At 41.9% G+C, this 18284-nt stretch overlaps 1 protein-coding gene across 1 annotated transcript; it reads left to right on the plus strand.

Moving 5' to 3' along the window:
* The first annotated feature begins 886 nt into the window (after positions 1 to 886).
* LOC121948466 lies at positions 887 to 18152 on the plus strand. The gene is made up of 6 exons (XM_042493868.1): positions 887 to 1150; positions 7002 to 7785; positions 8102 to 8579; positions 14767 to 15016; positions 16498 to 16678; positions 16805 to 18152. The coding sequence occupies exons 2-6, from the start codon at positions 7210 to 7212 to the stop codon at positions 17747 to 17749; spliced, it is 2430 nt and encodes an 809-aa protein (XP_042349802.1). The 5' UTR covers positions 887 to 1150; positions 7002 to 7209; the 3' UTR covers positions 17750 to 18152.
* The last annotated feature ends 132 nt before the right edge of the window (positions 18153 to 18284 follow it).

Here is an 18284-nt window from a genome sequence, read left to right on the forward strand (position 1 = left end):
GTCCAAAAAAAGAGCTGAAAAGCCTAAAAAAATAATATTAGGAAAAATTTTTAAAAAGTTAATAGCGTTTCAATTGTCTAATTAATTAATGAACTATATATTTCTGCTGTACTTGTATTAGCTGATGGATAGTTATTATAAGAAATTATAATTAAATTATAAGAAAACATATTTAAATTATAAGAAAACCTATTTTATCAACTTTTCTTATCTTTCTTCTTATGCTTTTTAAGCAAAAATCTTAAATTGCAAAGTAACTACTAACTTAGGCTTTCAGATAAATGTAGAAAGGTACAAAGTACAACATTTCCCTCTGAAATGTAGTTGAGTAAATGTATAAAGTGGCATGAAAATAAAAGACTCAAGTAAAGTACAAGTACCAAACATATGTACTTTAGTACAGTACTTGAATAAATATTAATAAAATAATAATCACTTAATTTTTATAGCACTTATCTAAACAAAGTTACAAAGTGCATAAGAATGTACAAATATACAAATACAATGTTAGGAGAAAAGACAAAAGCGTAAAGGACATAAAAAAAACAACAGTTCTATATCACAAATGTAGAAATCAGCCATTAAATGTACTCAGTTACATTCCACCACTGAAAATATGTAAATAATATAGTATAAAAGTGTATTTCTGGTGGTCTTAATAAACTGAGAGCTGTCCAGCTGATGACACCAGTCCGTGTCCCCCCTCTGTCCTTCCCTCCTTCTCCACAATCCCCTATTCACTCTCCCCTCGTCCCCCTCCCCACTGCCCAGCCGAGGTGCTATTGTCTCGTTTCCTGTGGCCGTGCAAGCAACTCTCCACGCTCACGCACGCGCATACACGCCCCGCGCACAAACCCCCTCGGGTGAGCAGGCGCGGTGGACGTGATGCGGTCCCACTTCTGGCGGACGGACGGAGCGAGTCGTCGGGATTAATGGGAGAACTCGCAGAGTTTGCCGTCGCCGACCAGTTTAACACCGTCTCCATGACTTCTGCGAGTGAGTCTGGTCCGGTTTGACCCGGGAGAGTCCGAAACAGCACGGAGACATTTGAGAGAAAAGTATGGGGGTTTTGTTCTGACAGCTGCTCCGCTGCCAGACTGACAAACATCAGTGAGCAGGAGCTGAGCTGTCACCATGCATTCAGCTGCCAGTAAGTCCAGTCTGCTTTGTCTTCACACAATAACTTCTTGTTCAGAGTTGACAAAAACATGTTATGTCCTTAATTAAGGAAAACGTTGAGTAGCTGCTTTCCAAATAGGAGAACTAATGTACACTTTAGCCACACTTAACTCAGATGTTTAGAGCTCACAAAACTCAGCTACAGGCTGCAGAGAGCTTCAGTTTACTGTGTATGACAAAGCTGTCAGCTGTTGTGGTTAACACAGACAGCTTTAATGCAGGCTAATACAGTTTGCTATCCAAATTATGTGACCTTCCAAGAACTGAACCTTTTTTTTTTTGCAAGGAATGTAACATTATAAGGGGTATTCAACTGTGACAAGATAAGGATTATAATGATTAATAGATTAGTTGTCAATTATCAAATGACTCCTTAACTAATTTGATAATTGATTAATCGGTTTGAGTGATTTTTAAAGAAAAGAAAATACAAAATTCTCTGATTGCAGCTTTTTAAAATGGAAATATTTTCTGCCTTCTTTACTTCTCTATGACAGCAAAGTCAATATCTTTGGGTTGTGGAAAAAACAAGAGTTTGTCTGTTTTGTCCACAACCCACTGATGTTCAGTTTGAGTATTTTTTTAAGAAAAAAAAAAACAGTCACATTTGTATGTTTTCAACTCATTAAATGTGGATATTCTTTGGTTCCTTTAAAAAAATATATACTCACATCCAATAAGCTGAAATCAGAGAATGTTAAAATTTTTTCTTATTCTATTCTATTCTATTAAAATATTACTCAAACCAATTTTTTGAGTATCAGTTTAGTCGGCGATTATTTTAATAGTTGGCAACTAATCAATTCATTGTTGCAGCTCTAACTGTAAGGTGTTGTTCTGTGCACCTAAACACATTACTTAAGCTGTGTGATATACATTAAATCTACAAGTAAACTGAATATCGTGAGGTTGTGGAAAAAACAAGACGTTTGAGGATGCATTTTGGGCTTTAGCAAACAGTAATGGACATTTTTCACCATTTTCTTTCATTTTATAGACCAAACAACTAATCAATTGATCGGGAAAATAATCGACAATGGAAATGAGAGTTAGCTGCAGTCCTTCTCTCAGTAGGAGCTTATGCTAATTCAAGATAACCACTTCAAATGGCCTCAAGCTGTATCCCATTCCAGCCAGCACCCATGTTCTCCAGTCTATACAAATATATATACATTTTTTTACAATTCTGTTAATCGACCAACTATGTCAGCTCCAGTAGAAAAACCACATTATAAATCGTATTAAGTAGTATTTGGAGGACCTCATGTTGATAGTGCTTGTGATGTAACTTGAGACATAATTGTAACAGGACTTTTCTGATTAAAAACATGCTCTCTATACTAACTCCATTAGCTCTGTAGGCAGTAAGGACCAAACACTGTACGCCTGATTGTTGTCCACCTTCAGCGCTCCCTGCCCTCCTCCTCTGAGCATGTGAGAGAAAGGAACAGCTGGATGTGAGCTGAGCCTGAACTCGATCCGTTCAGATCAGCAGGTCCCAGAGGCCTGTTTCAGTCACTGCCATGCGGGGGAACCCCTTCAACTTTGCAGCTGTCCACGACCTGTACATGAAATCCATACACAAAATCATGTCCAAAATCCCTCGGCAGGACTCCTAGAAATCCACAACATGCTTGAGTGTATCTTTGCTACAGCTCTGAGGTCGCTTTGGTTCTTGTTTCCTTGCACATAAACTGTATAAGAGCCAGTGTTCTATAGACTTGGCTCCCTACAGAAACAACATCAGCTGAATATGAAGCCGACACTGTCAGAGGTCCTGGGACTGAGCCACGGTACATAGAACCCTACAGTGTGTGTGTGTGTGTGTGTGTGTGTGTGTGTGTGTGTGGGGACTGGCACATGTGAGTGTTTGCCTGCTTGTGTGTGCACGTGTGAAGATTCGTGCATATGTAAGTGTGTGTTTGGTGCAGAAGGGTACAGTGAGGGCATTGTGAGGGCCAGTGGAGGCTTTCTGGGAGGCGTGTGAAAACGTAGTAAAGATGTCACACTGCAGCTGGCACAGGACAGGCCTGATGGACTGCTTACACTCACAGCATTGCCTTTGTGTGCGTGTGTGTGTGTTTGTGTGTGTGTGTGTGTGTGTGTGTGTGAGTGTGTGGTGAAAAGACTGATAGAGTGAATCTTTCCAGAGACACTCAGGATTTTTACACTCAGTGCCAAAAGGCCAACCACCTCACTGCCGCTTTAACTCTGTTGCATAACGCAAGATAAAGCCAGTTTAGCCTGTCAAATCCAGAGCTGTAACGATTTAGAATTGCACTCCCATGAAGTTGGAGGACTTGTGTGAGAGATTTTCAAAGAAACATAAAAAGGGGGTCAAACTCAATGAGATGTCCAGAGTTTTCAGTTCATAATATAAGTCAAGCTCCCAAAAAGTTTTTCATCAGACCTTTTCTATACCTGATGAAAGCCCTGTCTTTCACACTCTACATCTTCTGTTTTTAACGCAGTATTTGTTAAGAAAATGTATAGTCGCTAATTATAAGATGTAAAAATCCTGATGACATGACCTGATGAGGGTTTTTTTGTTTTGTTTTGTAAAGCATTGTTCAAAGCCACAGAAATCATTTCAGTTGTTGAATCAATTGAAATAGATGTGTTAAATTTCCTTTTTAGATTGAGAGAGGTGAAATCAGAGAAAAAAATTACCTCTGTTTCTGTTTTGGCTGAGAGTAAGTTACATGTGCAGCAACAGTTGGAATAATTCTACACATATGGGCTTTTTTGCTGCCTTGGGCTATACAACAACACAGTCCTAATCACAAGAGACTCACGCATCTGCCTGAATATAATACAATTTTTTGTCCACTCCGATGCGTAGCCATTACAACATACTTGTTTTGCAATGTAAAACAGACGGTGATGTCGGGTGGTATTGAGAAGACATGCTGATTTAGAACAGCCTCCATTGGTTCTAGTGCACAGCTTGACAACAGCATTCATCCTACCCGTGGTGCTGATTGACCAATCGAGTCCCCCACAGAGCTTACTGGTCGTCTTTTATTATGTTTCTGCGCTGGCTGTAGCCTGAGGCATTATGTTTTTGAGTTTCCATCCGTCCGTCCCATTCTCACGGATGGGACTGATGGATATCTCATGAATGCCTTACAGGAATTTGCTCAAATTTGGCACCAATGTCCACTTGGACTCATAAATGAAGTGTGTAGAATTCTGTGGTTAAAGGTCAAAGGTAAAGGTCACTGTGACCTCACAAAACAATTTTTTTGGCCGTAACTCAAGAATTCATATGCTAATTATGAGAATATTTCACATGAAGGTCTAATAGGATTTAATTATATAGTGCTTATATTTTATATATGAAAGGTCAAAGGTCAACTTCACTTTGACATCATAATGTTCTGCAAAAATACTTCTTGTTTATTGTTATTTAACATCATAACTCAGGAACAGAATGGGAGACATTTGGTCAGATATTGAATTAATGGGTGTAGTCTTAAAACAGATTGAGCACAATCTTCTGTGCAGTCGGGGCAGGGTGTGTGTGTGTGTGTGTGTGTGTGTGTGTGTGTGTGTGTGTGTGTGTGTGTGTGTGTGTGTGTGTGTGTGTGTGTGTGCAAAATGCAACTGCAACTTAACCAGTTTGCAGAGGCATCAAATGCCAAAGCAGTAATTCTAGTTTTAACCAAGAAACATCTGTCTCATGTCACGATACCAGACACATCAGTCATCTCAAACTCAGTGGAGTGAACAGAATCAAGGTCCGGAGTTACGCAAGCAAAGAAAAGTACACGTGATGATTTGAATCATGCAGAATTAGACATTGTAAAACATATATTGTACGATTTTATCATAAGATCAGAAAATCTTTGGTCATCACTTCCAAAATACAAAAACTCAGTTTATTGTGGATGTAGAATATCAAGTGTGTTTATGTAACGCTGTGATGGATATAAGATAGCTGGTGTGCCAAAAACAAGCTCTAAACAGTCTAGTTCCTGTCCTGACATCACACGCTCACACACACTTTGCTTCGAGTAAATGACTGGAAAATGCATTGTCTTTCACAATGTCAAACTGTTTTAATTGTTCATGTTTGACAACATAACCATTGTGTGTCATGACAACACTGCTCTGTGATGGTGGGAGCAGCTCTGCTTTAGTACCAACATGCTGACTTAGTACTTTCTCCAGCTCAGCCTCTGACACTTTCTGCAGTTGGAAGTAGATTTTAAATCAGGCTCTTTAACATCACCACGTGATTATATGTTGCTGTAATACGTCTTCCTAATCTGCAGTGCATGTCTCTGTATCTGGCAGTCATTTATCACTCACAGTCCTGACGACAGCCTGAGAGCCGCATGCCAAACTACAATGTGAGCTAAACCCCTGTGTCACACTTGGGACTAAGGACTCAAAAGCAGACACACAAAATGGATTTTAGGATTAAAAAAAGTTATTTTATTACAGCAACTGTGCAGGTGAATGATTAACAAGATGACAGGCTGAGATGAGGGGTGATCTGTGCTCCTGAGGTTTTCTTCAACAGATAGGAGTAGTGGACAGGGTGGTTGGCAGGGAATCCTGGCAGAGATCTCAAAAAGAGGTCTTAACAAAAAACAAACTGGCAAGTGGGCAAAAAGGGGCAAAATTTGAATAGAGCTGGGAGTGTTGCGCAACAAACCATGTACGGCAGCAGTCTGGAAGAGAATGGCTGTCAAGCCGGCTTTTTTATAGGTGGCTGCCTTGATTGTAGGCAGGTGCGTTGATTAATAAGTGCCAGCAGGTGTGTAGAGTGAAGAAGGGGGAGAACAATGGAGAGACAAAACCAAAACACAACAAGCACACACCAAACACATAAAAGTCATCGAGAAGTGGTCTTGACACTGTGAACAGATGGGACTTAATATATACTGAAAGATAACACATGAACTGTATAAAGACATTCACACACTGACAGACATGCAAGCACACTGAATGTTACAGCTATGACAACACTTAAATTTGACTTAATACAAGTTTTAAAGTTGATTAATTTGCATTGTATCCAGGGTTTTTCACACATTTATTTGTTGGTGTGGCCTGCCGCGATTAAAGCATCCGCATGAATTTTATATTTTTTAGAAGCTGGGCTGTTCTTTGGGAGTGCTGTTGTATGATATAAAACATTTGGTTATTTATTTCACCACACAGAGCGTATGTTGGCAGAGCAACAGAATGTCAAGCTGAAAGTGAAAATTAAGTGCTGATTGCACCTGAATGCCCATTTATCATTCTGTGGGAGCACAGAATGATAAATTTTAATTAACAATGATCTTGTTTATCTTTCACCTGCACAGCTGCCATAATAAAAGAGCCTTTTTTTAAAGCTAAAATCCATTTTGTGTGTCTGCCTTTGGGTCCTTCTATGGGAACACAGAATGATAAAAACAGCACACACACACACACACACACACACCTACAGCCACATATAAACTTGAATTCTGTGGGAAATACTATAACACCTTTACTTTGCTTCATTGGAAAGGGGGCACGAGAGATTGGTTAATGTTATGAGAATAATGTGACAGAAGTATATCCATGTCAACATTGATTTTAAGGGGTTTGCTTGTCGGCCAGATGTCCTGCCAGAGAATATCAAGTGTGACTCCAATGTGGCAACATTCTCAAAACTGCATATTCAAAATTCAGCCGTTAAAAATGCATACACTAAACAAACTGCATTTGAGCATGGTGTAATAGCTCAAGGTGTATCAGTAGACCACATCTTCTGTAGATTGTTTGCTTGGCTGTAACATTTATAGTGAGGAAGTGACCGTGTGCTTTTCCTCTTCTCTCCACAGGATGACTGACCAGCCCTGCAGCCGCGCATCCTGACTGTCTGCCTCCATTTGTGTGTCTGAATGTCCACCATGACTTGGAGGAGACTTGACTGGTGGATCCCCTGTTGACACCCCCCGTGCCCAGATATCCGCCCCAACTCCCCCCTTTCCTGTCAGCTTTGGTGTACCCTTTTTCTGTGGAGCCCCCCTCCCCTTTTAAGCCGTCACCATGGCTAGCCTGGTGCTCAATGAGACCGGAATGGAGGACTGCGGCATTGACGACTCCTTCAAGTACAACTTGTACTCAGTGGTTTACAGCGTGGTCTTTGTCTTGGGCCTGATCACCAACTGTGCTGCCCTCTTTGTGTTCTGCTTCCGGATGAAAATGCGCAACGAGACCACGATGTTTATGACTAACTTAGCGTTATCAGATTTAGTATTTGTTTTTACGCTGCCATTCAAGGTCTTCTACAATGTTAACCGCCACTGGCCATTTGGAGATGGACTGTGTAAGGTATCAGGAACAGCCTTCATCACCAACATCTACGGCAGCATGCTCTTCCTCACCTGCATCAGCGTAGACCGCTTCCTGGCTATAGTCTACCCTTTCCGCTCCCGCTCCATCCGCACGCGCAGGAACGCGGCGCTGGTGTGTGCTGCTGTTTGGGTGACCATTGTAGGTGGAGGAATATCAGTGACCTTCTTCTCCACCATTAACAACAAAAACAGAGCCACCACATGCTTTGAGGGCTTCTCCAAAAGCACCTGGAGGACTTACCTGTCCAAAATCACCATCTTTATCGAGGTGAGTGAGGAGAGACAGGCTACAGTAGTCACATAGTAGACACATATTAACATGCATGTCATTTAAAGACTTTTTTTATTTACCCTTTGAAACCTGGACCTATCACAAGCTCTCTAACCCTTTGAAGCCTGAGCAAAATGGCTTGATTTCTTTCTAGAAAGCTTGGCAAGAAATGTCACACATTGATAAATGACCTTTTGACTAATTTTTTGCTCATTTTGGTCCAGGTCCAGTTGCTTGTTGTTTTCTCCCCATGTTTTTAAGGAAACGTAGTGATTTTCCACTTGTACGTAAAGTTTTGTCTTTTTTTTCACAGGTTGTGGGCTTCCTTCTCCCCCTCCTGGCCAACCTGGTATGTTCCTCACTTGTTCTGCGGACCCTGCGGCGTCCAATGACTGTTGGCCATGGCTGTAACAGCAAGAGACGTGTCCTAAGGATGATTTTAGTTCATCTGGGCATCTTCATCATCTGCTTCGTCCCCTATAACTCTATCCTCTTCTTGTACGCCCTGGTGCGGACCCAGGCCTTGGCTAACTGCGCTGTGGAGCGCTTCGCCCGAACTCTTTATCCCATCACTCTGTGCCTGGCCAGCCTCAACTGCTGTCTGGACCCCGTGGTCTACTACTTCACATCAGAGAGCTTCCAGAAAAGCTTGACCATGGGAGGCAAAGGGGTGGGCTCCCGGCCTGAGAGTATCCCCCGCAGCGACACTGAGACCCAGGATACAGGAAACACACTCCCCAGAGACACTCACACTCTGGCCAGCAATGGGAAAGAGTCAAAAATGTCTGAGAGTCAATTCTGACTTGACAGGGAAGAAGGAAGGTAAAGAAAGACAGTTTGGGTTTGACAGGAGCCTCGGATTTGAAAACTAAAGCAATCAGCTGTTTGGTCCTGGAAGTGACAAACACATAACTCAGCAGATTAGTTAAGTCCCGAGGTAAGTCCTGAGGTATGGCCTGGGCTTTACGGATTAATCCACCACTGGAGAGCAGAGGAATGTATCTGTGTGTGTTTATTACGAGAGAACACTACGGGATCAGAGACCCAGCCACACGGGGACCATTATCCAGAGACACGCAGAGCCTCTAAAAGAGACTGCAGCACATCACCACTCAGGCTTAACAAACACAAACACTCACACATGCACTGGATTGTGGACAGAATGGAGGTTTCCGTCCACATTGTTGAGATATGCTGTTTAGTACTTTTGTAACACACTGAGCCCTTTTAATTTTTATTGTCGTAAAGTTCAAGCTTTCTCAGCACATTATATCATGTTAGACATTAATGTTATGACACTCTTTAGTGTGTGAGACTCATGGTTATTATAACAGCACCGCGCTGAGCTACCGAGTCGAATGTGTCTCATGTTGACAGTTGAGGCCATTAAATGTCTGTTTTAAATCGCTTTCGTGACTGCATCTATTATTTCTGTTCCCCGCCTCGTTCCTGTCAGTTTAGTCAAACATATTCTGAACTGGCTTTTGTCAACATGACTGTAGGTTTGAACTCACAGAGGAGTTTTTCTACCCCTCTTCATTGAGCAGATCAGTGCGATGTTGTTCTCGGAGCAGAGGGCAGCTCTGATCCAGTCGAGGACCTTGGCCTGTGTGCTGTGTCACAGGCCAAATGCTTATTATGACTGGAGCAATGGTCCATTGTTTGCTTCTGAATGAGGTCTCTCTGTCTTAATCTGGCCTTAGACTGCAGATCTGCTCAAAGTCTCTTACACACAGCAATGTGCACACACTCCAAAGTACGGTGAACACTTTACTAAATACTCCAAATCTTGGTGTTGACACTGCACGTAGAGCAAAACATTAATGTTAGCAAATCCAGGAGTTTGCTGAGTTTGCTGAATTTCTGTGTATAAATTTGTGGACTATTTAGTGAATACTTTTATCCAAGAGGCCTTGAGTACACCATCACTACATAAACTTCTCCCACCCAGCACCAGCATATAAAAACAAATTTAATGTAATGGGCAAAACTTAGCTTGAAAAAAACGGACAAGCAATTGGAGAGAACTTCGTGGCTTATTAGCTGTGTTGCACTATCCATTTTTATTTAGAGAAATACATCCACAAAATGATCATTTCTACATTAATTGCTCACTCCGTTACGTTAAATTTTTTAACAAAATGTTGTTTTTCTTGCATGCCTCCACAGTAAACAGAGTCTACAACAGCAGACTATATTTAAACAAAGGTTTGTAAACCTACACACAATTTGCGTTCAATCACACGTGCATGCACAAGCTCGCTACTAATATACGGTGTTTCAAACTGTAAGGTTTAAGCTAAAATATATGTGCATATGACTTGGAAGAATGACACTTGGATTATACTGTACCAGTTTTGTCAGAGTTTATAAATGGATGTTTTGATATAGTCTTGCCTTTACTGAGACGGCCCCCATTTACTTCTATACATCAAGAATTTTCTCTGTTTTTGAGTTCTTCGTTACCATGAAAGCATGCCAGAAAAAAGAGTTTTTCTTCAAAATTCAATGTAACATGGGGTGAGGAATTGGCATACAAATGATTATTTTGTGTGAAGTATTCCTTAAACTCAGAGGGCAAGACAGTTAAGAGACAAGAAAAGAGCCGAGTGTCTGTTAATTGACAGCTAGTAAACTGCACAGAACAAAAACAAAAGACAACGTAAAGAGGTTTTGGGACTGTGTCACATTGGCATGCTCCTGGCTTGCTTGTGTGTTAGTCATTAATAATGACAGTGCATTGAACTGCTGTAATGACCAGCTGCAGGATTGTCTATATGTTTCTGTATGCATACTATAGACTCCTGCTGGAGAGCAGCTTGGGACATTATACAAGTTGTCAGCGCAAGTTGTTTACCCATTCTTTCATAGAGTCATGCAGAGTTACAGATTCATCGCCTTACTTGGCAATGTCTTACACCTCTTTACCTCCAGCTGCAAGTATGTACAGAGTGTGAAGAGAGAGAAAAAAAAATCAAGTAATTCTAGTCGCGCTCTCTGGTTGTGTGAGTGATGTGCCCATGTGCATCCAGCAGCGGAGACAGAAAGACAACAGTGAATGGACTCTTCTGGGATTTGGAGGTCAAGGGTAGCAGAGAGGAGGCCTAATATACTGGAGTGGAGAGACACACTGAAGAGCACGAAATAAGAAAGGAGTGTTGAAAAATAGAACTGGCCTTTACCCCTCAAGTGGTTCATGTCAAGAATGTGACAAAATATTGCAACAGAAGACATCCAGCCCTTCAAATGTGTCCTTCAGTGGAGCAATCTGCCCTCGAAATCGTGGAAGAAGAAATGCACACTGTGAGGAAACACTTGAGTATTGGCTTGTTCTGACCTCTAGTGGCCATAAGTTGGAACAGAAAGTTTACACCAGAATCCACCAGCAGTTCACTATTGTGTTAGTCTAACTTCAACATGTGTGCTGTTTATCAACCCGTGTGTCTTGGCTCTAAACTAAACTGTGTGTGCTGAGTTCAAACCACACTGCAGCAACACAGGAAGCTCCAAAGTCGCAGGCAGGACATGCAGGTGCCTGGCAGCCGCCTGGGAACCTGTCAGTGTGTCATTTCTCTGGGTGTGACTTCACGTGTACAGGGTGGTGTGAAACTAAAAGGACGATTAAAGCGCTGCCATTTTGTTCAACTGTGGTTTTTCATTTTAGAGGCACGTTATTCTTTCTTTGCAAAACTGAAACCACAAGTGCATCACAAAGTGGAAAATATGCCACATCTTGCTACCAGTAACCTCAACAAAAAATAAAATCTTGCAAGAGGACAGAAGCAACCATGAAACATCTAACATCTACACACAAATCTACGAATGCAGAATTATGTTTTGATAAACATCAGTTTTAAAACAGGAAGTACAGCATCTGATAGGAGAAGCAGATAATTGCAGTTTTTACCTACAAATATTGCAGGATGCAGATTGACACTTAATTCACTGTACAATACCATACAGCAGTCTAGACACAATCTGTACACCCCGACACTCTGCTGCTGCTGCGTTCTCTGACCAGATCGCCTGCATTTTCAATACTTTATCTATAAGAGGAACAAACATCTGCCTCCCTGTCTGTCTGTCTTTCTCAGTGTCTCTATTAGTAAGTGCTGTCCTTTTGTTTTCTTAACCACACACTTCTTAACCGCCCTCTCTGTGTGCCAAACTCTGTGCATTTTAAGTTTTGGCTGAGTTGCTAGGGGCTGAGTGATGTCACAAACGGTAGAAAAACACTCACATGCGTGAGGGCAGAGCTTCCCCTTCCCCTCATCACAATACCTTAGAAACCGAGAACAGCCCACACCAGACGCCACCACCTCGTTCATTCAAGCAGAAACCACATCATTGGTAAGCAAAGGGCTGACTTGCTTACATCAACACACTTACAGACAGGTCCCTGCTACTTCAGCGCGACAAGAAGGTTTGCTGTTGACCCTGTTTGCCGCTGTACAGCTCGAGGAGGAGAGTGCATTTGTGCGTCAGGCGGCTGTTTGCAGAGAAGTTTGAAGCTGCTGGAGCATGTGGTCACTGTTGGTGACTTCTGTCTTTGACCTCTCACCTCCATCCCCGCATATCATTTAAGGAGACAACAGACGAAGCACAAGGTAATCATGCAGTTTTTGTTCAGAGACATAATGTCTGTGTGGCAGTCACACTGCCGTGCTTTGTCTGAACATTTGTGGTCAGAGTCATGCTTTACAATTTGCTGACTTCAGGGGGTTTGGTGTGAAGTCCTCAGTCACTTGTCATTCAGTCATAATGTACCAGTATATACATGAGTTTTAAGTTAAACGCGTTATTAAACTCAAATAACGCCTAATATGTTAAATAAATAAATAAATAAATGGCTGTTGTTGTCATGCAAAATTCTATCACTGCAGTACTATCTAATGTTTTTTGCAGGGACTAGATTTTACGAAAAACAAATGAGTTGTTAAAACTGATAATCTTTCTTACACGACAACGCTGACAAAATGCAAGTCACCACTTCACCCTTCAAGTTCCCTCCAACCTGCGTAATACTTCCTTAAAATCAAGTCTGAGGACACACTGTTACACAGCTCTTAACTTTACAGGTACTGTGAGGCAATCTGTTGGATGACTGTGGGAGACAGAGACCGAACAGCCAAAATGAGTCAAAACTGGAGAAAATTACAGGAAAGCGGCAAAAAAACGAACAAAAAACAACCTGTCGTTATTTGTCTGTTCCCTCTCTGGGGCTGGCAGAGGAAGGGTGTGGCAAGGTCTTGATGGCAGAAGGAAGGGTGATGCTTCAGTGATAAGTAGAGTGAACGCTCTGTCCTGCTTCCACACATTTCCTGCTGCAGTCTTTGGCCAAACGGAGACATTTCTGATTTATCACACTTTCTGTCAGTATTTTTCATTACCCTGCTTTATTTGGCACCTAGCATATACATGGCACAGACGAAAACAAACATTGTCATACATGAAGAAAACCAAGCCATGATTCAGCTACGTAGATTATAAATACAAAAACTGTGACAGGTCCCCTTTCTGCAAATTCTTGTTACATTTGTGAACTACAGGAATTTAATTTGTTTTCTGTAAAATATTTCATGCAATATTTGCACACCACTTTATTAAGGGAGTATGTTGCAGCTAATTGCTTTATTAATATTTGACAAATCATTCAGCTATAAGCCATCACTTACAAAAAACAAAACAAATATAAAACATAAAAATATTGCTTGCCACTGGTTATCGTCCACCAGCATGACCACATGCTTTTTGTTTGTAGTTAAAAAGGAAAGACTGCATCTGGGCTGAAATATCTTTATGAACAACTTATTAATATTTACAGCTAATGGACTGTTGAGTGCTCCTTTATTGAAATAGTTAATGAATAACTGTAGCCTTTTTCTACAGTTAACTGCAGGAGAGCACATTTATTATTGCTTACACTGCATAATTTCTGTAATCTTACAATATAAATATATGATTTCCAACAATTATTTGTTTCATTGTCAGCTATTAAATTAAATGCTGACTGATTTAATAATTGATTAATCAATATGGATACTTTTCTTTATGAGAAAAAAAAATCTAAATTCTCTAATTCCAGATTCTGAAATGTGAATAGAAACAAGTAATCAAAATTAGTAAATATTTGAAAGATTGATCGACAATTAAAATAACTGTAGTCCCAGTCCGAAAATATATTTATCAGAAAACATGATGGCTTATTAGAAAGTGAAACTCTTGACACGTTTATTAACCACTTCCTTACAAACAGCAGACATGATGACTTTTTTGCAAAGTTACAAACCCAAAAACATTCAGTCTGGATTTGAAAATGTGAAAGGGTCTTGGTCCAGATGCCCTGCAGCCTGTTTCCAGAAGGTTAGTGCTCCAACAGTTTATTGGGAAGGATAAACTAAACAGTGAGATAAAAAAAAAAAGTTGTTTTTTGCCACAGGAGGATAAACACCTGCCAGAGATGAGAATGAAAGTTCAGCTTTAAAATTGGAAACAGCAGCAAACAGAGATTGTTTTGCCAACTGCTGTTTCCAATTTCAAAACTGAACTTTTAATTTCAATGTTTAAACTGACGTGCAGTAGAAGTCCTTAAAATACTAAGAAAAAATGGACATTTGAGCATTACTGGACAAGATTCAACTGTTGAGAAAGACCATGGCATACACTCAAAAGCTCCAGAGCAGCTACTGACGAACACTGTGTGAGATTGTTCTCAAAACCAAGAGATTTTCTTCACAACCTAGCAACTCAAGCATCCTCATCAGCAGCTTATAACAGATCCTTAAAGCATTATTCAGTAATGTAAAAACACTATTACTTACAGCTTATGAAATTTTTATGAGGGGGATCTTTTTAAGAAATGATCACAATAAATTAGGGATTTCCTGGAAATATTGTGTCAGAAAATATTGCTTCTACAGCACCAATTGACTCTCCTTTTTTCTCTTTCAGGTGTTCAGGGTGTGTGAGTGAAATAATGGAGAACTGATCACAGCACATTTCGGTTAAGTTATGCGTCTAGTGTCATTGTGAGGCAGGATATGACTCTGAATACGTCAGGAGCGTGGGAGAAGTCCCTGGCTAACTCCTCCTCCTCACAATGTGAACACAACATGACCAGCTGGGACCAGCGCATGGACAAAATGTACACCTACTTCTACCTGCTGCTCTTCATCCCCGGGCTGCTGCTCAACACCACTGCTCTCTGGGTCCTCTGCAGACACATAAGGTAAAACACACACACACACACACACACACACACACACACAATACCTTGTATTTAGATCTTTTTGAGGACCCTTGCATTATGCATTCTCTAGCCCCTTATCCCAACCTTAACCCAAACCCATATAAATGCCTAACTCCAGCCTATTTTGATTTATACATTTTGTATGCTCATGGAAAGCTGTCAGAAGCTTCCGGCATCAGGTGAGAATGCAGCCAGACAGAAATGGTTGCAGTATTATTATGTGCCCCAGGATGACCAAACAGCACCTGCCACGCCTGCCTGATGGGCACACGGGCCAAGCCCCCAAGATGTGCGCCAGGCATTGATGCAAAATTTACATAGTGGCCAAAATTGGAATTACACTGTTCGGGACAGTCACATGATGCACACTGGCCATTGACTAACATTGAAAAAGAGACGTCTGTAAATTTTTTTGTGAGCTTCAAAACCCCAGAGAAACGTCTTCTATCCCTGTCTAGATGTAAACCATCCAGTTTGATAACATTTTGAAAGTTTAAAAAAGCAGCAAGATTAGATTTCTGAGGCGCTAATCCAGAAGTTGGTAGTTGGCAGAAGTTACCTGCTCAGGCACACTTGACCGTGTTCGGCTGCCATTAAGCTCTACTACACATGCTCTGTGGGCCAGTACATCCGAGTATTTTACACATTTCTAAACCCAGAAAGAGAGCTTTTTCTGCTTTCTGTGCCAGTGAGAAGCTCTCATAGGAATGAACGAGGCCCTGTCCCAATGTCTGTATCCAGTCTTCACTTTAATACATCCATGGCATGGGCAGTGTCACTTGAGAACGTGGTGGGAAGGAACCTGTCACATGCGGATGTTGTAGTTGTAACGCTGCTGGTAACGACATAATATAAGGAGTGCAAGGGCGCTTATAGGGCGGGCAGGAGGGGAAGGTCAATGGGCCCGGCAAACCCGGACTTTGATGCGGGAGTCCGGTTTTTGCTTCCTGTTTGAATACAATTTTTTTTTCTACACCTTACCAAGTGCCTCCTTGCCCTAAACCTAACCATTCGAGACTTTGTCGCCTAGCTCTAACTATTCGTGCTGTTGTTGCCTAAACATGACCATGTACCAAGTCATCCAAACATGTGCATGTGTTGACATCATGATAGCGGCATCCTGTAGTGTAACAACAGACGCACAAGGATACCTAACTCACAATATGTAGAGGCAGAAGTCCACTGACAAAGCTGCAACATGTGATGAGTTGGGAGGAGAATGTGTTACTAACCCACAACCCTTACCCCTAATCCTAAATGTAACCTGAACCTTACAACCAAACCTTGACCCTAAAACAGGCTGTTGAGGGAGCAAAAAGAAAAGAAAAATGTCCTCATTCTTTTGGCTAAAACATATACCAGTCCTCACTATGTAGCAAGTACAAGTACAGGCACACATGCAGAACATTAATGTATCGTTAAACTCTTTCTGGCTAACTCTTCTGCATGTTGCTCCACAGTAAGAAGACCAAGGCGGTGATCTTCATGATAAACCTGGCATTAGCAGACCTGGCCCACATTCTCTCTCTGCCCCTCAGGATTTATTATTACTTCACACACACCTGGCCCTTTGGACGAGGCGTCTGCTTGTTCTGTTTCTACCTCAAATACCTCAACATGTATGCTGCCATTGTGTTCTTGGTAAGTGGGCATTAAAGCGAAAATAATCCTGGATTTACAATCAGGACACTAGAAGGAGCATGGGAACTTGACCAGCTCAGCCATCAATTATAATAGTCATATGTTAATACATTTTTCTGTTTGCAGGTGTGTATTAGTGTACAGAGGTGTGTATTCTTGCTCGACCCGTTCTCCGCTCGCCGCTGGAGGCGTCGCTATGACTTGTTCATCAGTGTCATAGTGTGGGTGGTGGTTGGTCTGGCTTGCTCTCCTTTCATCCTGATGCGGAGCAGCAGCAGCAGCTCCGCCAGTCCCAGCATCAGTTCACAGACCACAGTCTACAACATGAGCTATTCACTGGATGCCACTTCTACCCAGAATCCTTTAAGTTACACCAAATTTCACACGCCACTTTCGAGTATGAGCCCCAGCAGACTCAGGCTGGTCTCAAGTCCCAGCTCTACCAGAGCTGGCTGTTTTAAAGACTTGCCCATGCGTCGTCTGCCCCTCTCTCTGGCGGTCACCATGATGGCTCTGGCTGAGATGTTTGGTTTCATCATTCCTTTAGCCTGCATCAGTTTCAGCTCCATCCGCATCGCCCACTCCCTCAACCAAAAACAGAGCAATGATCAGCAAAACTCAACTGCACTCAACTCCTCAGCACGCAGCCGAATCCAGTCAGTCACCTCCAACGGTAACACGGATAAATATCATGAAAAGCAGACAAATGCAGAGAAGCGGCGCGCTCTCCGCATGGTTCTGAGCTGCACAGCCCTTTTCTTGTTCTGCTTTGCCCCCTACCACCTCAACTTCCTGTTCTACCTGATGGTGTCGCAGGACATAGTGTCCCACTGTGCAACGAGGCTGGCCGTGCGTCAGTTCCACCCGGTGTCTCTGTGCCTGGCGAGCTTGAGCTGCTGCCTCAACCCTCTGCTTTATTACTTTCTAAATGCAGAGTTCAGATTGCACCTCACCAGGCGCACCTCCTCCTTCACCGCCTCGCTCCTCTCCTCCCCGATCAGCTCGCCGACACGGCGTCCCACACAGCACAGACTGATGAGCATGGAGAGTAGCTGCTCGGACAGGGAGTAGCATTAACCAAAAGCTGATTTGTTTTTATCCTCAGGGGAATAACACAGCTAAACATGACAGATCTCTTGTGAACAGACTGACAAGATCCAATTTGGATGATATGATTTCACATGTCACAGCTGTCAGGTGACAAACTGACCTAAAGAGCTTTGACCTCTGTGAAAAACCTCCCAGAGGACATCGCTTTTGTACAAATCTTCAAGCAGCTACTGAAACGATATGTGTGTTTCATAATGAGTGTGTGCACACTAATAAATGTGAATATCATCACAGTGGCATTGTGTAAATAAGCTACAGCTTGTTGTTGATCTTACTGTAAAAATGCAACAACTCTATATAAGCTATATGATAAATGTCAGTGCTGTATGTAAATGCTCTGTAAATAAAATCGCTGTCTGTCTCATGTGGTGCTGTGATGTTTATGCAGCTTCACAGTGAAGTTTCCTTTGGATGATGATGCAAATGAAAACACGTTACAACTAATTTTCGCTGTATTTCCTCTCAATGCAAAGTGGTGAAGACAGTTGGCAGGAGT

This window comes from Plectropomus leopardus, chromosome 9 (assembly GCF_008729295.1).
Source record: "Plectropomus leopardus isolate mb chromosome 9, YSFRI_Pleo_2.0, whole genome shotgun sequence".
NCBI lineage: Eukaryota > Metazoa > Chordata > Actinopteri > Perciformes > Serranidae > Plectropomus > Plectropomus leopardus.